General features: G+C 40.5%; 1 protein-coding gene and 1 long non-coding RNA gene across 2 annotated transcripts in view; one reads left to right on the forward strand and one right to left on the reverse strand.

The window, feature by feature from the left end:
- Nucleotides 1-732: 732 nt before the first annotated feature.
- LOC116728338 (F-BAR and double SH3 domains protein 2-like) overlaps nt 733-17,897 on the forward strand; it is a 43,555-nt gene continuing 26,390 nt past the window's right edge. Inside the window, exons 1-3 of the mRNA XM_032576381.1 lie at nt 733-977; nt 4,882-4,979; nt 8,894-8,939. Coding sequence (XP_032432272.1) covers nt 957-977; nt 4,882-4,979; nt 8,894-8,939 — 165 coding nt within the window. The 5' untranslated portion in view covers nt 733-956. The remainder of the gene's footprint in view (nt 978-4,881; nt 4,980-8,893; nt 8,940-17,897) is intronic.
- Nucleotides 5,415-8,156, reverse strand: LOC116728339 (uncharacterized). Its single transcript, XR_004340981.1, has 3 exons — nt 8,034-8,156; nt 6,653-6,714; nt 5,415-6,450 (listed from the first exon to the last, which is right to left on the reverse strand). It is a non-coding gene; the product is annotated as an uncharacterized LOC116728339 (long non-coding RNA).

The raw sequence follows: 17,897 nt of genomic DNA on the forward strand, positions 1-17,897 counted from the left end.
TTTTTACATTGCTTTAGATTTGAAAATATTTAAATGCAGCGTAATGCGCTTTGGGTTCCTGTGTACTTGATAAAGCGCTATACAAAACACAAGCCATTTACCATTTAATATTTTACAGCGGATGACAGGAAAACTACCTAATGTATATTTGTTCTTAACAGGTAAACTTTCTAATCTGTTATATTCTACTCTAAATTAAAGTTATAAAGAACTTGAAAACCAGGGATGTTTATATATATATATATATATATATATAAAAAATAAAATAAAAAAAAATAAATAAATAAAAAAAAATATATATATATATATATATATAAAATAAAAATATTTTAATAAAAATATTTGGAATAAAAAATAATGCAACAAAGAATAACAAATAAATAAATAAAATTACTATAAACTTGTAAAAATACCAGCGATAGCATTGAAAGTCTAGTCACCAATTACAGTTTTTATATTAACTAACGGTTCAACAGTATAATATGCGCAGCAGCCCTTATTTATTCAGGTAACTAAAGTTCCGTAAAATGTACAATTATTAAGCAGTAAAATAAAACAAGTTTACAGTAAAATAAGAAACCGAAGTAGATCTCTTTGAGACTGATTTCTACGGCACCATTGTTCAATAATTAAAACGTCCAAACCTAACTTTACTCTGAAAAACCCTTTGCGGAAGTAGAGTTTTATAATACAGCGGCCCTTGGCGTTTATTTTGTGGCGTCAACCGGAAGTGGATAGTGAACTGTGCGGCGGATTGACGCACTGTTTTCTGTTCCCCGGGGCCACAGTGTTTTCAACGGGACTCAACTTCGCTGCTCACTGGACCCGCTATGGTTGCTTGACCCGGGCTGAAACTCCGTCCGCCCGCTTTCCGTCTTGCCCCGAAAGCCATTCGTACGAACTTTCCTGGATAAACTTTTGGACTTGTTGGATCAGTTTTATGTCCAGAACCAAGGATGCAACCCCCACCGAGAAAGGTGAGATTTCTTTTTTTCCTCTCTCTCCTTTTTTCCGCGGCTGTAGCCTCCTAAGCTAGCGTTACTTCGACGTAGTGGTGCATATTTAATGGTTGGAAATGTACGCTTTGTTGCTACTCGCCTGGTTCACACGGTGGACTAACACTTTTGAACGTCATAAAACACATAAACTGTTGGTTTCCTCATCAAAACCACTGCGGTTGTTTGTTTAAGTGAGTAAAAAGGAAGAAAAGTTATTAAAAACACTTGATGCGCTGCAGTTTCCCCTTGTTTTTTTTTAGCGCTCATCAAACGTGGTTCGTTCGCTATGAAACTGAAAAACGGTTCTTCAACTATTTCCCTCCAAGCTGTAAGCGAGTTAGAAACTATTTTTGAGTTATAATAACTGAGGTGCTCTGTTAGTTTTTGCCTGTAAAGTTTGGCATATTTATAACCTGTAGTATATTAAATTTATCAACTTTTTGGGATATTTCTGTTATTTCCAAAAGGATGGAGGGGTTATAAGCTATTTAAAGTCTAAACTATCCTCCGGGAAGCATTGCAGTGCATGTTTTATCATTAAGTTAAGCCTTAAAAACACAAATCCCTGCAGACATCAGTCTCTGTGGAAGTATGTGGACATAGTGTCATATTTCAATAACAGCACAGACCATTTTTGTCCCAGTCCTCTTAGTAAATATGTTTCAGTTCACTGAAGGCTCATAAATCTGCACTTATTTAAAGCAATCCTGACAGTATTTTTTTTGTGTTTGGACTTTAACTAAAGTCTGATGACCAAAAAGTTGTTAAAAACGTCTCAAACAGACATATTGACAGAGGATATGTTGGTTATAGTGGTGCATGCGGTTAAACTGTAGCTGTAGTAATAGTCAGTGTGCAGCTTTGTATGGGAAACATTTGCGTAATTGTTTGTATTTACTAAAGATCTTAAAATAAAATTCCTTGCAGATAAGTTTTTTTTTCTGATTTGAAAGGCTGAAAAATCAGATTTGGATGAAAAGCGGAGGATATAAATCAGAATTTTCAGCATTTAACGTAACAACTTGAGCCACTCAGGGGAAAATAGTCAATTATTTGCGCACCACTGCTCACCTTTTATGTGCAAATGTGTAATCAAAGTATATTCTATCAGATTCTTTTCTTCAGCAGTTTGCTGCAAATATATAATAGTGAATATTTAACCTCAGAGCTGCTGTTGATAACACTTCTAATCACACCTGGTCTGAACTCTCTGTAATATTTGTCACTTCCAGTCAGACAGACGCACTCTGCCCTGATCAGCGCTGATAGTTAGTACTGCTTCACTTTTTTACTTTGTGTAATTGTTGAATTATTAACCACTAGATTTGTATCAATGTTAAATTAACATGGATGAGTGTTAATCTAACACTTATCCAATATTAAAAACACTTAATGCGCTGCAGTTTTCCCTTTTTTTGCACCGATATGACAATTTGGGCTGATATTAATACTGCCATAATGACGAATATCCAATATTTATCAATATTTATCAATATATATTATATCCCTAAACTTTCCAAAGCAATAAAAAGCAATCACACTGCTTACACAGCTTTTTTCCTTTGTGCGTATTTTGAAGTATCGCACTAGAAGAGGTTGATAGAAAATGCACTTTAAAAAAAAAAAAAAAACATACCCAATTTTGCAAAAAAAAAAAAAAAGGTTGTGTGCTTGTTTGAGCTGGTTTCTGGCTTTTCTGAAAAAGACATGGTGCACTAAAGGGGAGATGGAAACACATTTGATAAATGAGAAACTCGACCCTCTCCTAAAACACAAATGGCAAAAAAAATCGAAATAAACATCGGTTGTTGATATCGGTCCAGTTTCACGTATTGGACCAATACTAAAAATCTTTAAATATTAAAGAATAAGACAAAAACTAATACTAATATTAACATTGTCCGATAACAATGTCAGATATATTTTATATCCCTACTTTAAACTGTCCAGCAATGTTCATGATGTTTCTTAAAATTCAAAATACCTCTGATTATTTTTTTAAATGATGATATTTACTTGCTCCCAACATTACTGGAATATAGCTTCTGCTCCATTCCAGTAAAAGTAGCTTCATTTGAAGCCCATCTGAATGCAGGTTTCACGGTGAGATTTTCAATCATTTTTTCCCCCCCTATGTATTAAATGCATCAAAACTCAGAACCCCTGTTATATTCAGTTTTTCAAAACTTAATACTTTAATATGTTTCTTTCAGTTTGAGATCGTATGAAAAGTTCAGGGCAATAGATGAGCTATAAATGAGTATGATTATGTTATTTTCTCGTTTTGTGATCCAAAGCTTCCTCTGTGAAAGAAGCTGCAGCTCAATTTATTACAGTTTTCTCTGTCTTGGTCATTTTTCACTCGTAGAACCTTTAGAGCCCCGTCACAGCGAACATGTGCACTCAAGTCCCTTTCATGTGAAATACCATCAACCAACCAACAGACTGCAGTCTGCCCGACTCCACTTAAAACATTTTGTTTTAATGCCTTTAAGAGAAATTTCTTGTCAGTTTGCTCTTGCAGCTCTAAATCTTTGATAAGTGGCAAGAATTTCTGCGTAGGTAAGCTACACAGGAAGTGACATCATCATCCTGGTGTATCGACGTCACACATATTTGAGTTTTGTTTCCATTTGAAGCAGCTCTGAATGTTGTATTATTTCCATGTGATTCTTCTGTTTGCTTCTAGACTGGCTGCGTTAAACAAGTGAGGCCAGAATTATTCAGACTCCTGACTAGGGCTGAAACAATTGATCAGATCAATCACGATCAATTAAGTATTGAAATAATCGTCAACTGATTTAGTGAACGAATAATCGTTAAATAAGATCATCCAGATATTAAGAAAAACTGCACAAATTACGTACATTTTACATTGAAGGTAAAAAAAATCCTTCTTTGTCTTTAAATATGTTTTGCCCAGAACTCCTAAAGTAGCTCGTAGCATTAGCTTCGCTGTGTTCAAATTCTGCAAAAACAACTGATTTGTTTGTTTATTTGCATTTTAATGTTTTACTAATATTGTATAAAATGCTTAAGTGATTAAATGAAAAATCTGCAAAATGTGTCAATTTCTTTTATCCGATTTTGTTAGAATAATCGATTGATCGATTGCTAATAATCGCTAGCTGCAGCTCTAATCCTGGCAGATTTTGGTTTATAGTCATGATTTGACTGGAATCTGTGGACGGCAGCTGAAGTTTAGGGTGATGGCACAGAGACCTGCCAACAAAAAGAACATGTCAGTGCAGAATGCTGCTCTGTATTTATAATTGTCTGATTATTAACCAGCCATGCTTTAAACTGAACTATTAGGTACATGTTATATAACTGTGGCCTCCTATTGAGTGCTTTGTTAACATGTTTTCTAAATCTGTTTATTGGATTTTATTTCAAACAGTCATGTTGTGGAACAGTTCTTAATGTGTGATAAAATCATGCAGTTGAGGTAAGATGTGTCTGCCTCTGTTGGTCAGAGGCCTAATCTCTTTAAAACGTTGCAGGTTAAAGTTTATCGAATTAAGTGGAAGGTGACGGATTAGTGATGCATTTCAAATTTTTGATCAAATATTAGTAAAATCCTTGACATTGACTCGTCTTTTGAGAGACGCTGGTCTCATTTCTCAACATAAGAATAGCTTCGTGTTTGAATAAAAATCATTTCAGATACAAGTCTGTTGGTTGTATGAAGAATTTTGAACTCAGCTTTACGGCTGCCTCTCGTTTAATTCAACCCGACTCAGTTTGCTGTTGAATCGCAGCGTTTTTAGCTCTTTAGCTTCAGGAGTGTAATGGAAACCTGCCATGAAACCCAGAACTCCTAAAGTTCTGGGTTTGTTAGCCACTTCATGTCACAGCTGGTTTGGTTTGGTTTCCCTGCCAGGTAAGGCTGACCCAGGAGCTGAAGCACACGCAGGCCGAGCAGATGAGCCACCTACAGATAAAACACCAGACAGAATGTGACCTGCTGGAAGACCTGAGGTAAGCACTGGGGTTTGGATAATTAAATTACAAGTCAAAATCAGATTTATCTTTGTCTTTAAAACAAATTTGTTTGAGCATCTGAAGCATTTAAGTGGAAGAAAACAACAAAATGAGTAAATCTGCAAGGAACCAAGACGTTTTTACAGTCTGAGGTAGTTTTCTTTTTCTTTTTCTTTTTTTTCCATGTTTGCAAACTATGTATAAAATTGATCCAAACTTCAAAGTCTGAATAAACCACCAGACCTTTAAAGTATCTAATAGGGTTTCAAACTTTTTTTTTTTGTGGGCTCTAGTGTCTCTTATTTTTTGAAAGTAGGCTGACAGGAAAAGGGGGAAGGAAAGGGGGGAAGACATGCGGCAAATGTCGTCAGGTCCGGGAGTCGAACCCGCGACGGCCGCGTCAAGGACTCAAGGCCTCCAAACATGGGTCGCGCTAACCACTACGCCACCACGGGTTTCAAACTTTTAATGTGAAAACCAGGGATCCATCCATCCACGTTTTTCACTTCCAATACTGATATGTTAGGTTTAGTGATACAATCCGATACAGAAGAACAGCGCTGAGTTGACTTAAAATGGTTTTGTTTTCTAAATAGACATAGATTAACTAAATTACAAGTTTATTTGATAACTCTGTACCAGTACAGCTCACCTAAATACACCTGCATCTTCACAAGTTTGGTCAAGCATGTAAAACAACACAACTTACACAACTTGAATCTGTTCAGTCAGTGCAGTTAGGAGGAATTACACTGACATTATTATTTATGAAAAATAAATAATAAAGAATCTGACAAAAACAAACTGTAGCGAACCTTCGTTCTAAAGGTTCAGGAAGTGCAATTAGGAATCCTAAATATAATGTAAAATAAATAATGTCTTTTTATTTTTTATGCTCAGAGCACAAAGTAAAGAATTAGGCTGAATAGATCTGCCCTTATGGATTGGGAACATTGTCACCGATACCTGATCTAGAATTATATTCGATATCAGGACGAATACAGATATTAATATCAGATCGTTGCATTTCCACTTTAAAGTGTCTAACAGGGTTTCATCTGCAACTTTTAACGTGATAAAATGTGAAAACTCAGTAGAGATCAAATGTTTTGTGTCTGAAATGTATAAATCAAGCAGATCAGGCTGGATAACGTCAGGACCTGTAAACCCACACAGGAAGCTTCACGTGGAGGCCTTTTCAGGCTGAAAAAAGCCAAAAGGCTGCGGTGATGTTTTGTGCTAAGCTGCCGATCTCTGGCTCCCCGCTTCCTGTCTGTGGTCGGGTGCTGGCGCTCCGGCCCTCTCAGCAGCTGGAAGTCAAGGTCACAGAGAGCTGCCAGATGTTCCCGCCGCCCCGAATCGTTCGCCGCGGGAGGTTCTGCAGCTTCACTCGATCGGAAACGACGTTCCTCTCTCCGCTGAAGTGATTCAGCAAACTGGAAGCTGCTCGTGGCTGTCAGCAAAAGCTCTGCATGGGAAAATGGCAGGAAGCGATGGAGGAGGGGAGAGAGAGAGAGGGAGCGATGGAAACGCGGCGGAGAGGAAGAGGCGGAAGCTCCCAGGAAGTACAGCAGATTGTTTAGAGTCAGGGTGGAGCAGGCGGCCGAGTCTCGACATGTTTAATGACTTAATGATGATTTTGCTGCGGGAGTTTTTCCCAGGGCACTGACCTCGCTTCTTTTCTTAGACGTTTTCACAAGCCTCGCTCGAGTTGTCATCATCCTGTTTATATCTGCGTTATAAACAAACCAGAAAAGGTTTTAAAGCCACCAGGTTTCTCAGCGCGTCGTCGTCTGATCTGTTTGTAATGTTGGTGAAACCTGCTGGACCAATTAACCATCTGACGATAAATTGTGGTGATTGTGAAAGGAAATTAAAGTAGGAAAACACTGTTACAAACTAAATGCCAAAACGAGAGAACTGTTAGAAATGCAGCTCTGGAAATATCTGCATGCAAACAGAAACCCATAAAAATCTGATTTTCTGAAAAATACCGGTATAATATTGAATTATATTTGAAATCCATCCTTTCACAGCTCTGTTTTGGTCCTGCTTCATGATCATTTTAAGTTGTGGAGAGAAACCACAAATAAATGTGCATTTTGGCTGCGGTAGAGTAAATATTTCTGACTCCACAATATACATGTAGTACAGCTGAGTAAACCACTGCGCGGTGCTTCACAGGGAGGTTTCCTGCACCGTTTTTACAATGGAAACAGACAAAATGACGCAGCGACCCGTTACCTACGGTTAGTGGAAACGAGGCATTCGTTTTTCGTTGGTTTTAAGATACCAAGCTTTAAACCTTCATCGCTTTGCAAATATTCAACAGCAGAATCTGATGTCTGCATGTTAGAGGTAAATAACCATGAAAGTCTTAAACAGACCCAAGATTAGCTGAGCATATTGGCCCAAATATGTTGTAAATTTCCAATTAACCTAAAAGTTGTTGTTTGTGATATGTAAAAACTCATAAATAGTTCAGAAATTGTAGAGCTTTGTTATATATTGCACCTGCGGAGGTCTCCATCTTTTCACCCGTGCAATGCATTCTGGGCCGATGACTCGGGTAGGTTACAGTGGACTAAAGTCTATAGACAAAACTCAAGAAGTTAAGGAAGCCAACAAAACATCTGGATTGAGGCAAACTGCCTCAAAGTTTTCATGTGCCGTTCTACACGAGATATCTGTTGAAACAAACAAACAGGGTCGGGTTGCGATCTAACGGAGCTAACACCATTAGCAGGAGCTAGCACCATTAGCAGGAGCTAGCACCATTAGCAGGAGCTAACACCATTAGCAGGAGCTAGCACCATTAGCAGGAGCTAACACCATTAGCAGGAGCTAGCACCATTAGCAGGAGCTAGCACCATTAGCAGGAGCTAACACCATTAGCAGGAGCTAGCACCATTAGCAGGAGCTAACACCATTAGCAGTAACTAATGGGAAATCTAACTAAGTGGGAGCTAATGAATGACAGTAAAGCATATTTAAGTCTTCTTAATAACCATTCTAATATATTTGAGAAAATGTTTTGGTCCAGATTCTTACTGTGAACAGCTTGAGTTACAAACTGCAGCTCCTTGCAGAGTACACTCTCCTTCTGGTTTGGCATTTACACGCGGCAGCCTTTTCTTTCTTCTTCATCCGTTTCATCCTCCTCATCTTCATCTCCTCTTGTCATTTCTACATTTCCTTCTGCTTCAACTCACTCTGATCTAAATGAAATTGGCTGAAAATTGCTCTTTGCATGAAAATGACTGTTCTGGCTGAAAGGAGCTGGTTTCGTAGAACCTAATAAACCTCATCTACCCAGGATGCATCGCAGCGTAAACAACACAGTGATCTCTGTGTGACAGTATTTTATTTAAGCTTATAACCCTAAGCAGGTTACAGTTTTTTGTATATTTAGTGCTGGTTTTACATCTGATATTAATATTTCTCATAGTTTGTTTTATAACTAATTGTGTATCCTCTTAAATATATAAAATTTATTGTAACAGTCACTGTTCCTTTGCACAACTGGCTAAAATAAGCTCCTCCCTCTTCTGAAGCCATAACTACACCTGCTTTTATCCCACAGAGTATTTTTACATTCTTCACTTCAAAGTCCATTTTATGCACTGAAAGTTTCTAAGAGTTTACACTATGACTCCAAGGTGTGGTGGTTTATTATCTCAGGCAGCCATTGTGTTATAGCAATGACCTAAATATTATATGCGATGTTAAACTGGTTTTGTTGCACCTCAAGTGCAAAACAATACAGTTTTCTTTCACCAAGCTGCATAGGATCTATAAATTTAAGGCACCAAAGTCACATTTAAAAGACCAGCAGTAGCTCTCTGTTTGATGTGGTGTCTGACACTTAATTGTTCTGGATCATCACTGAAGTTTCTCTTTCGTTTCTGCAGGACCTTCAGTCAGAAGAGGGCAGCGGTAGAGCGGGACTACGCCCAGGTAAATGAAATTGTCCGCGTTGTTGTCCTTTTAGCCCCACTGCCGACGCTCGTTAACGCCACCGCTGGAGTGCCTTGTCATTTGGGACGCTAAAAATAAATGCTTCTTCACGCCCTCGAGAGACACTGGGCCGAGGATGTGGCATTTAAAAAATCGGTTTTGATTCACTTGTGGCCAGATAAGCCATGAAAGTCGACAAGCCTCAGAAAAAAACATCCCAGCTTCCACTGCTGGTCGGGTATCTGACTTCCTCCTTGCTGTCTTGTTGATTTTGTTTTTTTATGGTTGTTTGTTTTTTGCCCCCCTCTTCCTGAAAACACGGTTGGGATATTTGGAAATTCCTCTGTGTCCCAGTTGGCTCTGGTTTTCAGCCCAGTGAGGAATCTGTTCCAGCAGGCACGTGCAGAAAGGGGGGCTAGGGGGGCTTCAGCCCCTGCCCCTTTTATCCTTGATGCCCCTAGTGCCCTTTTTGAGTTTTAAAAAAAATATATATATATTTTATTTTTTTATTTGTATGTCAGAAGGCCTGTTTGTGCCCCTCAGCAATAATATTTAGCTAAATATAATAATTTAGTAAAAATAAACTAGTCTGGCTGCCCTCAGTCTAATAATGACTCTCAGAGCCTCCATGTTGTTCAGACTCCGGGTCCATGGTGAGGAGGAGGCGGATCTGTGTCCTCTATCAAATTATGGGCAAGAATATTTTTTCATACACTGGTTTGTGAATAAAAACGTAGGTCTGACGTTAGAAAAACTGTTTCTATTTATATTTTTATAATCGTCCTCGCTATAGCAGGACAAAACCCGCCTCGCCCATAAACACAGAAATGTTTTGGCTGCAGAGAAACTTCTGACTTTAACTTCATCATTCTGCTAAAAGCCCGGTTCACTACAGGCAGCTTGAGTCGGTCCACCAACAGATAGAAAGAATATCTGATTTATATCAGACATCCTGATATAAGACACGGTACCGACTGTCACCGCGAGTCGCAATGCAGATCAAAGCCCCGGTACCACCTGGTACCACCTGGTACCACCTGGTACCACCTGCTCTCTGTTCGCTCTGCTTCTCCTTAACGTTTCTACCAGGCAGGTTAAAGCTGCTGCTGACAGGATCTGGGCTGGAGGTTCACGACTGTAAATAGAAGTTATTGCAGAACCTCAAGTGTTAAAGGAAGATTCGGCCCAATTAGAGTTCATGAAATAAACATCAGAGAAAATATTGTAGCAATAATTAGAACCGCAGCAAAAAGCCAACGATCTGATTGGATGCTGGGAGAGACCAGTGTGTTGAAGTTGTGCTAAAAGCAGTTAGCCTGTCAGAAAGCTATGCTAGCCTAAAATAGCCTCAATGCTAAACATGTAGCAGCTAATGCTAATGTTAGCATTTATAATCACATTTCTACAGAAACTCCATGAAATTGTGAAGATAAACGAGTAGAAAAACATTTTGAACCTGAAGAACAGATTAAAAATGATAAATATCTTTGTTGTTTATTTCTATGACTTGTGATGTAAAGCACAAGTTCCTCCCAACTACACCCCTTCGGGTCTCACTGTCAATGCCAACGTGAACGTTGAAGTCCCCCAGCAGAACAAGGAAGTCCCCAGGAGGGACACTCTCCAGTACCCCTTCTAAGGACTCCAAGAAGAGTGGGTAATCTGAACCGTCGTTCGGCCTGTAAGCACAAACAACAGTCAGGACCCGCCGCCCCACCCGTAGGCGGAGGGAAGCTACCATCTCGTTCACCGGGGTAAACCCCAACATACAGGCGCCGAGATGGGGAGCAACAAGTATGCCCACTCCTGCCCGACGCCTCTCACTGTCTCTCACCTATGAGACACCTACAAAAACACCTATGATAAAGCCCAGCAGCTGGAATGGAAACACGCATGAGAAGATAAAGGCCAGCCACAGTCCCAGAGCTCCCTCGTCGCCTCCAGGTGGTCCCAGAGCTCCCTCGACGCCTCCAGGTGGTCCCAGAGCTCCCTCGACGCCTCCAGGTGGTCCCAGGGCTCCCTCGACGCCTCCAGGTGGTCCCAGAGCTCCGTCGACGCCTCCATGTGGTCCCAGGGCTCCCTCGTCGCCTCCAGGTGGTCCCAGGGCTCCCTCGACGCCTCCAGGTGGTCCCAGGGCTCCCTCGACGCCTCCAGGTGGTCCCAGGGCTCCCTCGTCGCCTCCAGGTGGTCCCAGGGCTCCCTCGTCGCCTCCAGGTGGTCCCAGGCTCCCTCGACGCCTCCAGGTGGTCCCAGGGCTCCCTCGTCGCCTCCAGGTGGTCCCAGGGTTCCCACGTCGCCTCCAGGTGGTCCCAGGGCTCCCTCGTCGCCTCCAGGTGGTCCCAGGGCTCCCTCGTCGCCTCCAGGTGGTCCCAGGCTCCCTCGACGCCTCCAGGTGGTCCCAGGGCTCCCTCGTCGCCTCCAGGTGGTCCCAGGGTTCCCACGTCGCCTCCAGGTGGTCCCAGAGCTCCCTCGTCGTCTCCAGGTGGTCCCAGGGCTCCCTCGACGACTCCAGGTGGTCCCAGGGCTCCCTCGACGACTCCAGGTGGTCCCAGAGCTCCCTCGACGACTCCAGGTGGTCCCAGGGCTCCCTCGACGACTCCAGGTGGTCCGGCCCCTGTGCCGACATTGTCCGCCGGACCCGCCTCCAGGGATTCGCCAACGAAGTTGCCCCCTTGCTGGATGGATGGATAGTTTTGGCCCCACTTGGAGAACATTCAATCCCCATGAAGACAGAAGAGTCCAGGCTGGGTTCCCGAAGCTGCGGCAGCGGTTTGACGCCCCCTACACCTTCTGGGCTAATTTACCCACCGACCTGCAGCTGAACCAGAAACACCTTCCTGAGCAGATGGATTGCCACAGCAAGGGGCAGTCATGTGGCAATCCACAGCAAGATGACCCAGGCAAACATTTCAGAAAATAAAAGAAATGTTTTAATCACACCTTAGCAGAATTTAGAGACCAGTTAACTAAACAGTCGTGATTTTAGACTGTGGCAGGAAGCCGGAGTACCCGGAGAGAAACCTGCAAACAGGAAACTACTTTTTGATATTTATGAAATGTAATCACAAAAATGTATGTTTGACATTTGCTAAAAGTAGTTTTGGCCAAAACTACTTTAAGCAAAAGAGAGGGAAGAAGACATGGGGCAAAGGTCAACTAGACAAGCCAAATAAATCAACAATCATTTTTTTGGACTCTGGGAGGAAGCCGGAGAGAACCGGAGAAACTGCAAACCCCATGAAGACAGAAGAACCCAGGGAGGAATTCAGACCCAGGCAAACGGTTTAGTCAAGGAAAAGAAAAGAAATGTTTTAGTCACACCTGAGCACAATTTAGAGGCCAATTAACTAAACAGTCTTAATTTCAGACTGTGGCAGGAAGCCGGAGCACCCGGAGAGAAACCTGCAAACAGGAAACCTGTCAAATCTTTTTACCTTTTAATCCCATAATTTCGTTTAACTGAACACATCAGGACACATGTTCAGTCCCAGTCAGATTTCTCCAGCCTCAAAATGGTCAATAAGGATTTGTTCTGGGATTTTTTTCATCTTCCGAATTTGTTAGTTTTAGCTCCTCTCCAAAAGTTCCTTGATCAAGAGGAGGGGCTGGAGAAACCGTAACGTCAGGTGTGACTTCATTTCTTACCTTTTCCCACAGACATCCGTTGGTTTGTTCCTTGAACATGAAACGCTTTTCCAAAAGCAGTTGCTCCCGTCATCCTGAGAGACCTGGGACACACTTTTGTCGGCTATCGTCGCCATACCCGACGTCGCCATGCATGAAAGGTCCCGATGAAGCGGGAGCGTGGAGGGAAAACGCGCCTCCTTCTGGCACCGAGAAGAGCATTAGAAATGCTCCTTCGGGCCGTGCTCCATCGGGCCTTTGCTTTGTTAATCCACCTGCTCAGCAAGGTGTTTCTGGGGTCCCTCAGCTGCAGGTCAGTGGGTAAATTAGCCCAGAGGTTGTAGGGGACGTCAAACCGCTGCCGCAGCTTTGGGAACCTTTTAAAGATGAAGTCGATGATAAAAATCTTGATCCCTACAGAAACACCTATGACAAAACCCAGCAGCTGGAATGGAAACATGCATGAGAAGATAAAAAACACCCACAGTATCACATAGATCTTAACAGTGACCTCTGGCCGGGCCCACATGCAGAGGTTTTTTATCTTCTCAAGCATGTCGGCCATGTTTCCAAAAAGCTTCTGGGTTTTCTGAGCAGTTTTGACAATCCAGTGGAACATCTGAACGATATTTAGGTTCTCTTGTAGATGTTCCACTGGCTCACCCATGTCGGGTATGATGCTCCACTCGATCCTCCAGCCTTTGGAAATTAAATAATTTACAGAAAGCTGGAGAATCATGAAGAGCACGACGGAAGAAATGGTCCAGCCAAGCCACACTGTGCACATGTAGATAAAGAAAAAACAGGCAGTCATGTGCACAGAGTGCCAGCTGGACAAAGCAGACAGGTTTCTAAAAAAGTGTTCCACAGGTATCATGTCTTTCTCAAAGCGTCTCATGTTGTGGGTCATCTTAATGGGGTTTAATCCGTCCTCGCTCTCCTCAGTTGTCTCACGGTGAAAATGAAAGTTTTCCACAAAAGCTCTGAAACGATCACTGATCTTCATGTTGGCTTCTGGTCTCTGAAAACTGTTTGGGCTCAATGTTGGAGCGCAACACATTAAATCTTTAGAACTTCTTTGATCTATTGTGATGTACATGATGTCATCTATGACCTCATCAGTGAGCTCACTGGACTTCTGGGGCAAGGTCTTGCTTCTGATCGTTGCTATGGAAACGATCAGAACAGTTCTGAATGAGTCAAGCTGAAATAATGACTAAATACTTAAATATTAAGTAATATTTTTTATTTAACATGAAGAGATTAACAGTATTACTATTACTGGTATTATTATTTTCTATGAATCTTTTTGTTGGACTTTAAGTGTATTTTTACCCCTCAAAATATTGGTCAAATAATAAGATGAAGAATTAGAGTTTATTTAGATAAAAACTTGAAGCAAACACACAAAAAGGCAGGCACGTGCAGAGGGGGGTGAGGGGGGCTTCAGCCCCTGCCCTTTTTATCCTTGATGCCCCTAGTGCCCTTTTTGAGTTTTTTTATTTTTATTTTTAATCTGTATGTCAGAAGGCCTGTTTGTGCCCCTCAGCAATAATATTTAGCTAAATATAATAATTTAGTAAAAATAAACTAGTCTGGCTGCCCTCAGTCTAATAATGACTCTCAAAGCCTCCATGTTGTTCAGACTCCGGGTCCATAGTGAGGAGGAGGCGGATCTGTGTCCTCTATCAAATTATGGGCAAGAATATTTTTTCATACACTGGTTTGTAGGTCTGATGTTGACGTTAGAAAAACTGTTTCTATTTATATTTTTATAATTGTCCTTGCTATAGCGGGACAAAACCCGCCTCGTCCATAAACACAGAAATGTTTCGACTTCAGAGAAACTTCTGACTTTAACTTCATCATTCTGCTAAAAGCCCGGTTCACTACAGGCAGCTTGAGTCGGATAGAAACCAACAGATAGAAAGAATATCTGTCTTTATGTCAGACATCCTGATATAAGACACGGTACCGACTGTCACCAAGAGTCGCAATGCAGATCAAAGCCCCGGTACCACCTGGTACCACCCGGTTTGTTACAGTGCAGTTCTTAAATGCCAATAGTGCCCTGCAGAGAAAAACAAATATCTATAGTTTAATGTGTAACTAAAACCGCTTTGAAGTTTTCCCAGTTATGTCGCGTGATCTTCCATAATCTCGCGTGATCCCCTGATCTCGCTAGATCCTCTTCGGAGTGAGATCAATCTGACTAAATTGAATCACGTTATCTCAAATTGAATAAATGTTATTCAAGTTGAGACAAAAAACAATTGTCTCGCGTGGTCTCGTGTGATATCCCGTGATCTCACTCATCGTCTTCAGCACAATATCAGTCTCACTATAATGAATCATGTTATCTCAACATGATTAAATTTCATAAACGTTAAGTTGTTGAATTTCTTGTTTATCCAACATGATTGTATCACGTTTTTGTTTGAAACATGAAATTATTTAGTTAAAAGTACATGATATTCTTTTGTTAATGTGATAACCCCCTAAGTTCATTTTTTTCAGTGTACTAACATCAAACTATTATATAGAGTTAACCCCTTTGAGCTTTTTGATCTATAAATCAGTCTGCAGCCAGGTTGTTCTAGAGGTTAAATAGATATTATTAGGGCTTAATTAGTAAAATGGCAGCAAATTAGCTTATTTCATAACTTCATAACCTTTGACCTTCTCTCCTCTGGTCTGTTTAACAGCTACAGTCTCAGATCAGCTCAGATCTCCAGGACTGTCAGCAGCAGAAACAGAAACTTTATACCTGTTGGGGAAAATATAGACTAGATTTGCTTTGCATTTCCCCACATGATGGCAATGATATAGTAGGAACCAATTCGATTCTTGATTAATATGGGTTGTTGCTATGTTGTTGTACGGAGTTTTTGTTCAATGTGCCCTTTTTTAACTTTGAGCCCCTGCCCCTCCAAAGGTCTCTGCACGGCCCTGTGCTCCAGAGCTGTAAAGAGTGGGGCCATGTTTGTAGTTTTCAACCAAACAACCCACATCTTAATGTTGATTTTTTTTTCTTTCTTTTATTTTGTGTGCATCTGTATAATTAAATTTAACATCACAAGTGCATGCATTTAATACCATATTTATTAAATATTATAAAGACTCATTACTAGACCTGTCAAAATAAACCAATCAATCTCATGAGCCCAATAATTTCCACTTGCATGATTTATCATTTTTGGATGATAAAAGTCTTCAGTCTGGTGCTTTGGTCTCAACAAGCTCTTTTTTGATGGACAAATTTGGTTTACAGAGACTTCATAATTCATTTTATTTGTTGTTTCTGTTGGATTTAAAAAAAAATTTTGGGGGGATATTTAAAATGTCTTTCAGTTCCAATGTTAAAGGTTCATTAGAACTTAAAATGTATTGATTTTTGAGAATGTGTTACCAATGTTATTGTTTATTGCAGTAACTTCTGGGACAATTTATCATCCAGCAAAGTTTTTTTTATCACGACAGGGGCCTTTTGCAGGAATTACTGCATGAACATAAGGCTGATCACTTCCATGACAATTTATAAATTAGTTTTTTTTTTTTCATTATTTCAGTTTTGAAAGGTAAAAATAAATCAGATGTTAATCGATTTGTTTTCATATAATATATATTATTACCTGCAGTCCCATGCAGATTAAAGAAAAAGCAGCAAAAGACATAAAATCAAACGTGAACGTCATTAAAAATAAATATATCAGCAATTACATTTAGAACCATTCCACACAAGATGTTTATTCCTTAGTTTTGATGATTGTGGCTTAAAGCTAATTAAAAATATAAATACACAAGACCAAAAAAATATTTTTAATAAATGTGTTGCTGATGCACAGTGTATTGGCATAGTTCAGAGTATTTGCTCTCAATATGTGGGTGGGGCTCCATGAATTACTGCATCAATGCAGCGTAGCACGGAGGAGATGAGCCTGTGGTTCTGCTGTGCTGTGTGTGTAGTTAATGAGTTTACATTCCCTTCACCGTCTTTCACAGGGCATTTCTTCTGTTCGGTTTCTCTTTGCTTCCTGTCGCCTGCTTTCTAGATTCAGTGATTTGTTTCACAACAGAAGGAAGTAAAACATTATTTAGTTTATTGAACTCATCTAAATATATCAAGCATTTTTAAAGAAAGTGACCCAAGTCCTGGTTTTATAACTGAGAATAAATTTGTTCTATCTAGCTCCAAAAAATTCAAAAAATAGATGTGTATTGTTTTTGTTGTTTCCCTTGTAATCCCTTGTAAGTTTTGTATCTATGATTTATAAATTTCCTTTCCCTACAAAAAAGCAAACAGACAAAAATTCGGAACTACTTTGCTTGAATTTAGTTTTCTTTTATTTTCTTGGTAAAAGTTTGACATGATAATAGTGACAAAAAGTTTGGACATCAGATCCCCAGTTTAGGCAGAACAGTTTCAGAGCAACTAGATACACTCTTTATTAATTCATAAAAATGATAATTAGTTCTCCTTCAGGGACGAGCTGGCTGTTTTTCTAGTGTGAAGTAGTCTGATGTGTTGGTTATGTCTGTTTGTTTATTCAGTGTTTGAATCGAAGTGGGTCAGACTGTCTCTGGAACAGTTTGCTCCCTTTAGCAGCTCTCCTCCTTTCAGACCCGTCTCTTATTTTCCTCCGTCTCTTACACCTGCAGGCGGCTTCGGCTGTCAGCCATTGCTATTCGTATCACACGCTCCGGTTAAGAAGCCCTCCTCTGTGTGGCTCTTCCTCTGCCATTCAGGGCACCCATTAGTCCGGCTCAGTCCGTGATTGTCCCTCTATCTGAGGCCACAGTGATGGCGTCTGTAGCAACTTCGAAGCTTTGGCACCCGGATTGCCCAGATCAATGAGTTCACAGCTGCTGCCTCGCCGGCTTCAGGACCGCATAAACCGGCCCTGTCTTTTAGAGGTAAAGGAAGACAGATGAGCGCTTGTTGGGCCTTAAAATAGTTGAAGAAAAGAAGAAGAAAAAGTCAAATTAAATAGAAAACTTGCTTCTATTTGGAGCCAGAAGTGAAGTAAACGCATTGTGCTTTTGTCAGTTCTGTCTGTTTGAACAGCGAAGCCTCAGACTGCTGCATAGATTTATTTTTGGTGAAAGCTCTGGCACTTTACCAAAACAAATGGATCCCCTGAGAGCTATTTTGGAAGAGCAGATTTTTGTTCTTTTGGAGTATGTAACTTTTATAAAAAATATTTTTTTTACATATTTGTTGGCATCAGATTTTAGCAGTTGGAGAATTTCTCTCTTGTCTTTGGTAAAAAAAAAACACGATCCATTTTTCCCGCTAGCCCTAGATTAGCACTTTTGTTTTGGTTGTATTTACTA

Source organism: Xiphophorus hellerii, chromosome 11, assembly GCF_003331165.1.
Source record: "Xiphophorus hellerii strain 12219 chromosome 11, Xiphophorus_hellerii-4.1, whole genome shotgun sequence".
Classification (NCBI taxonomy): Eukaryota; Metazoa; Chordata; class Actinopteri; order Cyprinodontiformes; family Poeciliidae; genus Xiphophorus; species Xiphophorus hellerii.